Below are 14,727 nucleotides of genomic sequence, written 5' to 3' on the forward strand. Positions count from 1 at the left end.
TTTAAGAAAATAAAATTCATTAAAGGGTTAATGGGTAGATCATAATAACCATTATCTACCAACTAATAACAAGTAATTGTCAGGGCTTAGCACTGGGATTTTAACTAACTTACCTAAGACTTTGAGCACTTGTTTTTGTCTCCTTTAAATAGAGACTGTTATCTCTTACTATCTGCTTCCCTAAAAGAGATTCTAAATAACTGTCTTCTTGGTGGAAGAGCAAGAGAATAGAAGTAGCAGTAATGATAGTTGACTTTTATTGAAGGCATATTACTAAAATGTCTGTAGAATTTACCTGGATGTCTTCTTGAAGTTCCCTGATTTGTCTTTGTTTGTATCTGTATTTTTCATCAACAGCTCTTTTTTGTTCTTCTAGTTGAATTTTTAGCTCATACTCATCACCTGAAATGTAGAACATTTTTAGTTTAAAATTTCAACATGCTATTTAGAAATCAAATTTTAAAGTGTTATGTAAATTGCACCAATATTTTTGTTAAGAAAGGTTAAATCTTTTATATCCACTTGTAGAAAAACACTGTGGGCATGTAGTAGCCATTTCTTGTTTTGTCAACATAGAGGAGCAATATGCTGCCATTTTTTTCAGTTTTTGAATTAATTACCCTAGAGAGGTGATATGCCATACAGAACCTGAACTAATAATGGAAGTAACACCCTAGAAAACCACATAGCAAAAAAAACGGCATGGGGGGAGCAAAGAAAAGGGATTAGTTTTTCTGACCCAATCAAACATAGTATACTTTTGTTCTTCATGTCTCACAGTATTCCTTTTAACTATGCACTTGTCACTGTATATATGTATAAAAAATTTTAACTCCTACATACTAGATGGAGTTACTTTTTTAAAAGATTGCTTGTAATTGTTGTTACAGCTGTTCAGCACTTGCAGGGTATTTTCTAGAGCGTAGATTTCTTTTTCAGCTTTGTTGATCTTAGCATCCAAACAGTCACCTTCCCTTTGAAGTTCTTCTTTTTCTTGAGCAGCCTATGAAGTACAGAATAGAACTGGTTGAATAAAAGCATTTACTAGGGGAAGAAATGCCTAATGGCTGTCTTTGGGGCAGAAAATGGTTAACTTGTGACAATAACAGTTTATCTTGTGGCCTACATACAGCACCAAGCATTTATTTCTTGCACTTGATTTACAGTGGAAGCCCAAATTATCAGGCCTTCAAAATATGGCACATAGGATACAGAATTCAAAACCATCATGGAAATGTAGTAACTAGCCAAGGCTTACGTAAAATTTTCCAGCAAAAATTGCCAAAGAGTTAATCAAATATAAATATTACTGGGAAGAGAGGGAGAGAGGTTTGATACTAGATATTAAACCAGAAGAATGTTTCTGGCCTGAAGGAGGTTCAGGAACACTTTATTTCAAAATTTAGGAGTAAAAGATATTTTGCCACAATTTTAAAAATAATTTAAAAAAAAAAGATCATTGTAATAAATGTGGCTGAAAAAGATGAAGTCTATGAATTGCTAAAGACCAAAATTATTTCCTCTAAGAGTGGACATACTCGGTGACTTTCTACCAGGTTAGGGTAATACTGTCACTGGGCTAGGTTCTGTAGAGCTGTACCTAAACAGTTCCAAAGAACGTCCTAAAGGCTGACATAGATAGTATGCATATATATACATATATGTGTGTATATATATGCAAGAAAATTTTTAGTCAAAATCACTAATAATTTCATTTTAATTTATTCAGTTCTGAGATGTATGTATTTAAACTTGAATGTAGTCAATTAAAAATATAAAGTTTTCTCCGATTATTTTTATTTGTAAAAAATTATGGAGTACAAGTATATTTTGTTACATGGATATATTGTGTAGTGTTGACTAGTGTACTACCCATCATTGGAATATTGTACATCATACACATTAAGTAATTTCTCATTATCCGTGTCCCTCTGATACCCCCACCATGCTTCTGAGTCTTCCATGTCTATCACTCCACACTCTACCTCCACGTGTGCGCATTATTTAGCTCCCACATATAAGTAAGAACATATGGTATTTGTTTTTCTGTGTCTGAGTTGTTTCTCTTAAGATAATGGCCTCCAGTTACATTGTGTTGCCGCAAAAGACAAGATTTCATTCATTTTTCTGTTAGGATAGTATTTCATTGTGCATATATACCACCTTTTCTTGATCCAGTCATCCATCAATGGACACTTCCGTTGAATCCACATCTTTGCTATTGTAAACAGTGCTGCATTAAACATAGAGTGCAATAAACATAAATTACATACAAAATTTTCTGTCTTTTAATGGCCACTCTGATTGTTGGCTTTAATTTACATTTCTCTAATGATTAGTGATGATGAGAAACAACTCAGACACAGAAAGACAAATACCAGAATTCTGTTATGTTGCCAGTGATTCCTTTCTCTCCCTCTTTTGTTTATTTGTTTTATAAGACCTTTGAGTCCTATACTTTTGTGTGTTTTCATGATGGTGAATACTGACATTTTGTTTCCATTTTAAAATTCCTTTGAGCATTTCTTAGAGGACTGGTCTAGTGGTGAAGAATTCCCTTAGTGTTTGCTTGGCTGGGTATTTCTTCTTCCTTTATGAAGCTTATTCTTGCTGGATATAAAATTGGGGGCTGACAGATGTGGTTTTGTTTTGTTTTGTTTTTGTTTTTGTTTTCCTTTTGGTGCTTTGAAAATTCTGTCCCATTCTTTTCTGTCCTGTAAGATTTCTGCTGAGAAGTCTGCTGTTACTCTGATGGGGTTTCCTTTATAGGTGACTAGATGCTTTTCTCTTGCGAATTTTAACTTCCCTCTTGCAGTTTCACTTTGACTTTAGACATTCTGATTACAATACACCACGATGAGGTATTATTTTGAAATGTATTTTCCTGGGGATTGCTGGGCCTCTTGTATCTGGATGTCTAACTCTCTCACTAGACTTGAGATGTTTTCATCAATTATTTCCTTAAATGGGCTTTCTAAGCTTTTTTCTCTTTCTTACCCCTCAGGCATAACTGATAATTTGTAAGTTCAGTCACTTTACTAGTTCGAAATATCTTGAAGGCCTTGTTCATTCTTTTTTATTCTTTTTTTTTTTTAATTTGTCTGACTGGATTATTTTAAAAGACCTGTCTTCAAGGTCTGAGATTCTCTCTGTTGCTTGTCTTATCTATTATTGACTCTTTCTTTTGCTTGTGTAGTCTATTATTGAAGTGTCCAGTGTGTACTGTAGTTCTTTCAGTTTTTCAGTTCTACTTTGTTTTTTTGTTTTGTTTTGTTTTTTTAGATATCTCCCTGGTAAATTTTTTGCTCATACCCTGAATTGATTTCTGATTTCTTTGTGTTGGTTTTCAGATTTCTTTTGCATCTAATTGAGTTTCTATTAATATTTTGAATTTTTCATCTGGCATTTCAAGGATTTCTTTTCGAGTGGGAGCTATTGCTGAACAGTTGTCATATGGTGGTTCACATTTCCTTGCTTTTTCATGGTTCCTGTGTCCTTCCATTGATAGATGCATATCTCATGTAACAGTTGCTTCTGCTCATTTTTTTGAAATTGCTTTCCTAGGGGAGGATTTTCTCCTGAAGATGTACATATGTAGTTGATGCTTTGATATGGGGTGCCTGTGGTAGTGTGGTCTTTGTATGACTTCTTAGGCAGTACACAACGTCAGTGGTATCTGTGATTTCCTCAGTGACTTAAGGTATGGTTATTAGTTGACCTTTGTTGAAGTTTTGCTGCAGTCTAGGATGCCAGGTAAGCCTGTCTTTGGGCCCCATTGGTGGCAGTGGTGGGCTGAGTGTATCTATTCTTAGGCCCGAGAGTAGCTCGTGCTGTCACTGGTGTTCGTGGGTCCTGGAAGGCTGATTCTTGGGCCTCTGGGTAGCTTGCTCAGATGTTGGTAGTGGGAATGATGGGCCAGACATGTAGGCGGGTTTTCAGGCCCCTGGGCAGCTGGTGTGATGCAGGTAATGGCAGTAGTGGTGGTAAAGCAACTCACTGGAACCCAGAAGGTCCACACTGGTGTTGCTGGTAGCTGCAATGGGTTGGACATGCTGGTCCTCTGGCCTGTTGGTAGTGCACGTGAGTGGGTGTCAGCTGTGGTGGTATTGGTAGGTTAAGTTGCCCCAACAGACTATAGCAGGACTGATCATGTGCCAGCAGTGATGCACTGGGCTGGTAACTATCTGGGCCCCTGGATGGCATACCTGAGGACTTGGGGGATGGGTTTGGGCCAGTAGACTAGTCCTCAGGCCCCTTTGTAGTACCTTTAGGTGCTGGCTGTGACAGTCAGAGATGGGATGGTTCCCGAGACACTGGCAGAATACTCAGGTATGGGCTGTGGTGGCTGTGCTGTAGGCCTGCCACCAGGGAGGGTGCAACCTTTCTCAAAGGTGCAACAGCATGAGTAAGAAGCTGTAGGAAGTCCCACAGCAGCCATCGTGGAGTGGCAGGAATTGTCACCAGAATACATGGGCGTGCCTGGTCTCTTTTCTCCCTCCTTGGATCAGAGACAGCTGCAGCAAGTCAGCCTGCACTTGGCCCAAATGTGGGGCACAGTGTAGCATTAAACGCTCCAAATGGTGCTGGCTGTGGCCTTGCAACCAGAGAGTGCAGAGTCCCTTTTAGGTGAGGTGTGCAGGTGGGTAAGAAGTTGTGAGGAGTGCAGTCTTCTCACACCTCCGTCTCACAACAGCCAGTAGCAAGGTCGTGGGAATTGTCTTAGGGGTGCACTGGAGTGCCTGGTCACCCCTCTCCCACCTTGGACAGGTGGTAGCTGCAGTAGTGTTTTAAGGCACAGCCCAGCATTAAATTCTCAAAATGGCACCAGCTATGGGCCCAGGGCCAGAGAGGTTGTGGTTCCTCAGGTGATTTACATGGGTAGGAAGCTGTGGGGAGTGCCATCTGCTTATATGTCAGTTTCACAGCAGCCTGCAGCAGGGCAGGGGGAATTGTAAAGGTAAGTTTTATTAGTAATATTTCCATTTTTAACATTTTCACTGGCATTTGTTTTATTGTGCTTCAGATCATTAGTTACACATACTTTGTGATAAGTATTACATAATTTTAAAAAATTTAGCAAAAAAAATTATAGAAATTATATCTAATTTCTGTGAGTCTCAAATTGGTAACCCCATTTCATTTGAAATATAATAGTATAGGGGGAGACCGAGCTGGAATGAGCCAAACAGATTTTAGTTGTGGACTACTGGGTCAGTTTCTTCATTTTTCAAACGAAGGAGTTGAATTTGTTCATTTTATGCCAATTCCTGATATAATTCCATGTATAGCTTGAAGTTCTAAAATTCTGATTCCATTCACTTCTCAATCAGAGATGATATATCTTTCAAAAGTTTCTGTCCAACATTTTCAAGTAACTTTAATTGGACAGTTTCATTAAATTGTGGTCAGAACTAGACTGTTTCCTTGCAAAGACTAAGAGAAACTTGGAAATGAGGTTTGAAAAATACTAGTCCTTCATTGGTTACTAATTATATTTTTCAGTTTGGCCCTTAAGGGTCAGATATAAGAAGATACTAGAGTTGATGAAAAAGCCATGTATGCCCCATAGGACAAAGACCAAAGACAGGAGCTTACTACAAGACCAAAGACAGGAGCTATGGGTTGAGCTGTGTCCCTTATAAGAAGTTATGTTGATGTCCCAACCTGTGGTACCCCAGAAGGTGACCTTATTTGGAAATAGGGTCTTTGCAGATATAGTCAAGTTAAAATGAGGTCATTAGGTTGGTCCTAATTTGATATAATTGGTGTCCTTATTAAAATGGGAAATTTGGACAGAGGGAAAACTATGTGAAGAGACACAGGAAGGAACACCATGTAAACATGAAGGCAGATTTCAGGGTGATGCATTTATAAACTAAGGAACACCAAAGATTGTCAGCAGACCACCAGAAGCTAGGAGAGAGGCATAGAACAGGTTATTCTTCATAGCATTCAGAAGAAACCAGCCTTATCAACGCCTTGATCTTTTTTTGTTTTTGAGACAGAGTCTTGCTCTGTTGCCCAGGCTGGAGTGCAGTGGCGCGATCTCGGCTCACTGCAAGCTCTGCCTCCCGGGTTCACGCCATTCTACTGCCTCAGCCTCTCAAGTAGCTGGGACTACAGGTGCCTGCCACCACGCCTGGCTAATTTTTTGTATTTTTAGTAGAGACCGGGTTTCACCGTGTTAGCTAGGATGGTCTCAATCTCCTGACCTCGTGATCCACCCGCCTTGGCCTCCCAAAGTGCTGAGATTACAGGCGTGAGCCACTGCGCCCTGCCGGAGACATATATTTCTGTTGTTTAAACCATCTAGTTTATTGTATTTTGTAACAGCAGCCCTCAGAAACTAATAAAAAGGCTTGACAAGCTTTGTCTGTAAAGGGCCAGATAGTAATTAGACTTTATGGGCCATTCTACTTCATTCTGTCATTGTAGCATGTAAGCAGCCATAACAATGTATAAATGAATAAGTGTATTTTGTCTCCCAGTACTTATTTACAAGACAAGTGGTGGGCAGCATTTGGCTGTAGTGTATAGTTTTGCTGAGGCCTAATCCACAACATTCAGAAAAGACAACAGTGGTTAGCATTGTAATCAAATTTCTATTACAGTCATAAACAATATGTGTTTGTAAACAATATATGTATCCATCAGGAGAGATCCCTTTGTAGGTAACATAAGAAGGATAGGGAAGGGAAAAAATTTTGAATTGACTATATTTAAATCCTAAATCTACTACATCAAGAAACAGAATCCACTACATTGAAAAACAGATTTACATTGAAAAAACAAAAATTAACTTCTAATTGGCAAGGTTTTTCCCAGCAGTGAAAATGCCAAGATACTATTTTCAAATAGTTAAAAATTCTCATACAAATATGAAATGAACATTTATTAAAGGTTTTATTTAACTTGTTAATGAAGAGCCAGTAAGATGTTTAGACTATTTCAAAGAAGAATATGAAGAACAGATTTTATATTATAGACATGTAGAATCAGAAATGCTGAAGTGAATTTGCTGGTAGATGCAAAACATATTAATATATTTTAGTGTAATAAACTTTAATGCTTGGGTTATCTTTTCTACAGAGCAGAGTTGTATTTCTGCTGGCCAAAATTCATTTACATTGTTAGCAGCAAGAATCACTTGTGTTACTATCAGTTGTCTACAAGTTATCTGTACCTACAGAGTTGTAAAATAAGTTAGTCGAGAGTCGAAGGTGTGCACTCCTGTAGAATCAGATAATACCTGGAGGACCCACTAGAAAATGCCAGCACTTTGGTTTCACCCTGCACTGGCATCATTGCACCCATGGTTTGCTTTTCTCTATTTTTCAGGCCATAATTTTTCCTGATACGAGCTAGACTGAGTTTAGTTATTAAGTTTCATTTTTACACATCTGAGACTTGTGAAGTGTTATCAGTAAAAAGTGTAAATATGCTATACAACAACAACAAAAAAAAATGGGAATAACTGTGTGCCAAGCTGTGGATCCCAGATAAGATGGAAGATAAGAAATACGGCATCAGGACATTGAGGAAGTCACTGATAGCCTCAGTTCATTTAACATAATCATTATTCTGATATTTATCCAGCACTTTCACTGTAAACAGAAGGAATATTCTTCATATAAAATGTGCCTGCTTTCCTTTGAGTTAGGTTAATCAGCATCATCACAGTAATAACAATAATAACTAACATTTATTGAGGACTCGTTCTGTGCCAGACACCATCCCAAGGGCTTTACATGTATTTTCTCATTTCTCCCAACGAGAGTAACAGTATTACCTGTTTCATTTTCCAAGTGAGGAAACTTAGGCCTCACACGGTTAAGTAGCTTACTCCTGGACACCTGTCTAAGCAGTGGTAGGATATGGACAAAGGCACACTTAACACCAGTACTTTTAGGTAACCCATCACACCACTTGGTAGAGAAACTTAATTGGAATTGCAACATCTCCCTATTTCCCAACACCTAAAAAGAGCCTACCCTTTATCCTTCAGGAACTTTTAAAACCTGAGAGGAGAAAAGTCGTATTTGGGCAGAAGCCTGAGGTATTACAGACTGACAAGTAATAAGAACGTTTTGAGAGCTGGGACTGATTTCTCATAGGAAAAGCAGAATTTTAAACAAAGTGACAGGCATACCATACTTGCTGTATTTGTTAGGGGCAGATTTGAAGAAGAGCTACAGGAGAAAATTTGGCTAATTAAGTTGGTAGAAGTCAAATGGAGATAGCATCCACAAGAGCCATTCTCTGAAGGTATGAACTGGAAGATCATCTCACCCCTATTCGTGTAGGGTACAGGGAAATGAGTCAAAGTTACAAGTTCCATCCCTTGTTTGTAGCATTTTGAGAAATATCCTAGACCTTTCTATAAAGGAAATTACTCCTGTTCAGGGTATTTTCTACATGGGAAAAATGACTATACCAGTGCTTAGAAAGGGAATAGCATTCAATTCCACATCACTTAATGAATTTCCCCTTATGGGTTAAAGGTAACCATGGGATGACAGACTACTGTCAAACATCGGGAAAAAAAAAACAGATTCACCTGGTCTGTCTGCCTATAATATGAGGGCAGGGAAGCGCCCTCTTCTTCTCTGAACAGCTGCCTTACCAGGACTATAATGGTAAACTGGAGTTTAAAGTTCAGAAGTGGTGTAGCTCCAAGAAATGCTAAGGTCCAGCCAAGGTGTGGCATAAGAGTGGGTGGCTATAGTGAAGTCAAGGAAACTTTAAGCCTCAAGTGTTGAACAGGTTGTCACATGCATACCAAAGACTCTTAGAGTGGTAATAGGTCTTAAAAAGATTACGAATCTTGACTAGGGGAAATGACATGCCACAAATAATAGAAAAAAAAAAAAGTGTCAAAGAATGGTCAAGTAGAATGACCTGAACTCAAAAGAGGAAGAGTTCTGGAGCAAGTTCGCAGTAAGTTTTGGGAATCAGAGGGCAGTGCTTGACCTCACAGACTGGAGGTATATAGAATGAATAGCGCTTTCAGTATCTCCATTTAGGAATGAATGTTTTGGCCTTTGTTAAGTGTAACAGTGGCCCTAACTAAGTGAAATAGTTGCTAGATTTCATGGAGGGAAAGTTGCAATTTTGTTTTTTTGTTTTTTATTTTGTTTAATTTAGAGGATTACAATGAATGAGTTAACAAAGAAAACATACCATCATAACTGTGAATCAATTAAAATTACCTTTATTACATAATAGGCCTGTGTTTTCTCCTCTTCTCCTTCAGGAGGCAGCATAACGACAGTCAGAATTTCATATCTATTCTTCAGCTTCTCAATTTTACTTAGCCGCTCATGAAACTCAGTGCTAATAAGAAAAAGAAAAAAAAAACACTGAGAAATGAATAACATACTTTTAAATTTTTAAAGGACTATCAGGTGTTCTTATTGAAGACATTTGGATTTGTGTTACTACTAAAACAGCTTAAATTTGTTCTCACATTTTAATAATTCGGTGTGAAGGATCTGATATTTACCCTACTTGAAAGCTGACAAGTTAGCCTGCCACAGTTTCACTGTGTCTTTTGCTGGCAAAAGACATGATTCCTGTTTCAGAGACAAAGGACTTTATTTCTCATGACATAGCCATTGGTTCCCCTGGCTCCCTACATCCCATGGGGGCAAGAAGGGGCTCAAGTGGATGCTGCACATGGTAGATTTGCATCACAGCTGAAGAATCTCAAGCCTAGGTAACCCAAATATTTTATAGTGGGGAATAAGCAAACATGCCTAATTTTTGCTCCAGAAGGAGATATTACCTCTAGTTTCTGAGGCTGTTGGCTATTCAAACGTCTTTAAAAAGATAGTGCAAACAGGGCGGTTGAGAATTGTCTTCCAGCATTCAGATTCAGATTCTTAAATCTATTGGTTAATTTCTCCTTTTATTTTAGTAAATTTATATTTTTGAGCTATTTTTTAGAACTTAGTAATCTTAACATATGCATGGCAATATGGAGAGTGACACAATTGCCTGCCACAAACTCATGAAAGTAAGCTATCATGATGAAAAAGAAATCCTCAACCTACCCGTTTTTCTACTGCTAGAGAAAACTCATGGTAAAATATGTTTAAATAGTGTCAGAAGTTACAGTTTTTCTTATTTTAAATTATCACTCATTTCCTCAGAAAATATTTATTCATCCTGTATGTGATCATAAAACCTTGCTGGACTTCAGGATTATGGACCAGTCATAGTATATTGCTCTTCCTTTCTAAAATTAAAAAAAAGATTTAAAAAAAAAAAAACAGCAACATAGCAGTTCTGAGAACCAGAAAGGTACAATATTTTTTCATGAATTCATGGAAAACAGATGGGGCAAGATTAATGGAAAAAAAAAATAGATACAAACATGGAAGACCACTGCAGAAGCAGAAGCCATTTTCCACCAAAGAAGTCTGAAAAAAATCAAACTCAGAAATAAGAAAAAGAACAAGAGTGATCTGTGAAGCTATAATCAACACCTCTGGGCCATTCCCCTCAACCCCTCAAAGCATACAGAAATGCCAGGAATGCTTTCTGCTCCCGTGATAACTAGAAAGTTACCACAGTTCCTAGCATACATGTTGAAGCTAGAGAAAGAGGTAAAAACATGAAGTAAGTCTAGGCTTCCCCAACAGTGGAAGTAAATGAAAAAGAAAGGCAGTTCTACTTAGGAATGAGAGGAAGTGTTCATCACTCAAACACTTCCTAACTTTTTGTAACCATGAAATCCTAACCCTGCTTAATAGCTATTATGCTCTTTACAGGACAAACTAGCTCAGAGCCTACAATCAGCCCTCCCATTTAGAGGAGTAATCTGTTGGAGAAAACCAGAAATCCGCTTAATTGCAGAGGAAACCCTTACCAGTTAGCTGCCAATATCTACCAATTAATAAGAATTTATTAATATTAACAAAACAAAGGACCATCAAACATTTATGGAAAGCAAACAGCATAAATGAACAAAATGAACAAAGAACAGACCTGAGATTAACACATAATGCATAGAAGACAATGTTCAGTCTTCTAATTAGTACCTCTAAAAGAGAAGAGGATATTGATTCCAAAAACACCCATAAAACAAGATGGGCTGCTATGAAAATAAAGGACTAATGAAAGAACAACAGTGCTTGCAAATAAGTTTTCGTTTTCAATGTAAGAGCAGTGAAGAATAAAGATTTAATGAGCAATCTGGAGAGAGAGACACGGGGGGGGGGAGATGAGGCAGAGGAGAGGGAAATAGGGAGAGAGAAAGAATATCTGAGAAAGTAAAATACAAGTAGAAAAAATAAACCTGGAGGACAGACCTAAAAGGGCCAACATAGTCTACTAAAAGTGAGCAACAAATGGAGAAAACAGAGACTATGATGGTAAGAAAAAAATTAAATAGAAAAATATTCTGACCTGAAGAAAAACTTGAATGAAATAACTAAAAGAAACCACACAGAAAGGAGTTCAGCCTCTCTTCCCTGGGAACCCCCATCCCGACTCTTCACCAGACAGGGACCCCAGCCCGTGACCACAGAACGGTCGCTCCACCCATGGCTGAGCATACCCACTGGTAGTGGACTGGAGTTTGCTGGAGACTCCCTGAGGCATATGATAGCCCCTCTGCCACGACCACAGCAGCAGTTCTATCCCTGCTGCCCTTGATTTGGGGGGAAAACAACCTGAGGACTATGCCTGAGCTTACAGCACACTACAGGCACCATGCAGAAAAGACACCACTGTCTTATCCCGACTCCCTTAACTCCGTGCTCGCTCCCCAGCAAGCCACAAGCTCACACCAGCACTACAGCCTCCTACCCCACCAGCTGAACACTACCAGTAACAGCAGCTAAATGCTTCTCAGAGGTAGAACCGCCAGGGGCAACCAAAAGCCTCTGCCACTGGCTCTGCAGTGGTACTACCCCAGCTATCCTCAGATTAACCAAGGAGCAAAGACCCTAAGTACCTCATCTGTATTTGCAACAAGCTGTAATCCACCCAAGCAGAGGAAGCCAGTCCATCTCCCATGGATCACATAAACCCCTACTGCTCATCACCAGGCAGGGTGTCCCCAGCTTGGGCCCATAGCACAGACCACCTCATCCTGGCTTTATTGCACTCAGTGATTGCTGACCTGCAACTCTCTGGGATGAAGCCCTCAGGAGACAACCAAAAGACCCTCAGCTACAACCATTACTAAGGTACCTTCCTCTGCTGCCTCCAAGTTGGGAAAGAAACATAAACCCTGAGATCACCCCAGAGCTGTGGTGGGCAGCCCAGTAGCACCAAGCCATGATCTACAGCCAGCACTCAGGTGAGAGAGGAGCCCACACTTACAGAGCATTGAGAAAGGGCATGATGCAACTGTGAGGAAATATAGAGGAGCCACACAGCCAAGCAAGAGCCTACCTACTGACCACTACACCTAAGCACCACCTATTGGATCACACCCCAAAGCTTCAACACCAAAAATAACTTCCTAACATATCCTCCTGTGAAACCAAAGATAAGAAGTCAGCTACAAATAAAGACCCCACACAAAGCCTTGGCCCTGTGAAAACATCCAGAAAAGAAGTCTGTTGACTGTACTCAGTCTACACCACAGTTAAAGGAATAACCATTGTATTAGTCCATTTTCAAACTGCTATAAATATACTACCTGAGACTGGATAATTTACAACAAAAGAGATTTAATTGACTCACAGTTCCACATGTCTGGGGAGGTCTCAGGAAACATAATCATGAATCATGATGGAAGGCAAGAGGGAAGCAGCAGCATCTTTACCAGGCAGCAGGAGAAAGCAAGAGAGGGAAACTTCCAAACATTTTTAAACCATCAGATCTCGTGAGAACTCGCTGTCATGAGAACAGCACTGGGGAAACCACCACCAATATCCAATTACTTCCCACCACGTCCCTCCCTCGACATAGGATTACAGTTGGAGATGAGACTTGGGTGGGGACACAGAGTCAAACCATATTCTGCCCCGGTGCCTCCCAAATCTCATGTCCTCACATTTCAAAACCAATCATACTTTCCCAACAATCCCCCAAAGTCTTACTCCAGCATTAACTCAAAAGTCCAAGTCCAAAGTCTCATCTGAGACAAAGCAAGTCCCTTCCATCTATGAGCCTGTAAAATAAAAAACAAGTGAGTTGCTTCCAAGATACAATAGAGGTACAGGCATTGAGTAAATGTTCCTGTTCCAAATTAGAGAAGTTGGCCAAAACAGAGGGGCCACAAGCCCCATGCAAGTCCAAAACCTGGCAGGGCACTCGTTAAAGCTCCAGAATAATCTCCTTTGACTCCATGTCTCACATCCAGGGCACACTGATACATGACGTGGGCTCCCAAGGCCTTGGGTAGCTCTGCTTCTGTGGCTTTTCAGGGTACAGCCCCTGTGGCTGCTTTCATGGACTGACATTGAGTGCCTGCGGCTTTTCAAGGTGAATGGGGCAAGCTGTCAGTGGTTCAACATACACAAATCAATAAATTTGATTCATCACATAAACAGAACTAAAGACAAAAATGACATGATTATCTTAATAGATGTAGAAAAGGCTTTTGATAAAATTCAATACCTCTTCATGTTAAAAAGTCTCAATAAATTAGGTACTGAAGGAACATAGCTCAAAATAATAAGAGCCATCTAAGACAAACCTACACGATAGTAAAGGGAGAAAAGCTGGAAGCATTCCTCTTGAAAACCAGCATAAGGATGCCCTCTCTCACCACTCTTACTCAACATAGTATCAGAAGTCCTGGACAGAGCAGTCAGGCAAGAGAATGAAAGAGCATCTAAATCCTTGTTTGCAGATGACGTGATTCTATATCTAGAAAACCCCATAGTCTTAGCCCAAAAGCTGCTTCAGCTGATAGAAAACTTCAGCAAAGTTTCAGGATACAAAATCAACATATAAAAATTACCAGCATTCCTATACACCAACAACAGCCAAGCCAATAGCCAAATCAGGAACGCCATCCCATTACACAACACAAAAAGAATAAAATACCTATGAATGCAGCTAACCAGGGAGGTGAAAGATCTCTACAATGAGAATTACAAAACACTGCTCAAGGAAATCAGCAGAAAGCTGATTTCTCATGGATAGGAAGAATCAATATTAAAATGGCCATACTGCCCAAAGCAACTTACAGATTCAATGCTATTTCTGTCAAACTACCAATGACATTTTTGTAGAACTAGGAAAAAAAATTTTAAAATTCATATGGAACCAAAAAAGAGTCTGAGTAGCCAAGGCAGTCCTAAACAAAAATAACAAAGCTTGAGGCATCACGTTACCCAACTTCAAAGTACACTACAGGGCTACAGTAACCAAAACAACATGGTACTGGTACAAAAACAGACATACAGACCAATGCAGCAGGAGAGCCCAGAAATCAGGCTGCATCCCTACCACCATCTCATCTTCAACAAAACTGAGAAAAACTATCAATGGGGAATGGATTTGCTATTCAATACGTGGTGCTGGGATAACTGGCTAGCCATATGCAGAAGATTGAAACTGGACCCCTTTCTTACACCACATACAAAAATCAAGATGGATAAAATATTTAAACGTAATACCCAAAACTATAAAAACCCTGGAAGACAACCTAGGCAATATTATTCTGGACAGAGAAAAAGGCAGAGATTTCATGATGAAGATGCCAAAAGCAATCACAAAAAAAAAAAAAAAAAAAAAAAAAAAAAAAAAAAAAAAAAAAAAAAA

At 39.2% G+C, this 14,727-nt stretch overlaps 1 protein-coding gene across 1 annotated transcript in view; it reads right to left on the bottom strand.

Annotated features, from left to right (window-relative positions):
* CCDC39 (coiled-coil domain containing 39) overlaps window positions 1-14,727 on the bottom strand; it is a 58,032-nt gene that overhangs the window by 4,462 nt on the left and 38,843 nt on the right. Inside the window, exons 14-16 of the mRNA XM_011968855.1 lie at window positions 9,210-9,333; window positions 844-1,003; window positions 296-402 (exon numbers count right to left, since the gene is read on the bottom strand). Of these exons, the coding sequence (XP_011824245.1) occupies window positions 296-402; window positions 844-1,003; window positions 9,210-9,333 (391 nt within the window). The remainder of the gene's footprint in view (window positions 1-295; window positions 403-843; window positions 1,004-9,209; window positions 9,334-14,727) is intronic.

The sequence above is a fragment of the Mandrillus leucophaeus genome, unplaced genomic scaffold (genome assembly GCF_000951045.1).
Source record: "Mandrillus leucophaeus isolate KB7577 unplaced genomic scaffold, Mleu.le_1.0 Scaffold860, whole genome shotgun sequence".
Classification (NCBI taxonomy): Eukaryota; Metazoa; Chordata; class Mammalia; order Primates; family Cercopithecidae; genus Mandrillus; species Mandrillus leucophaeus.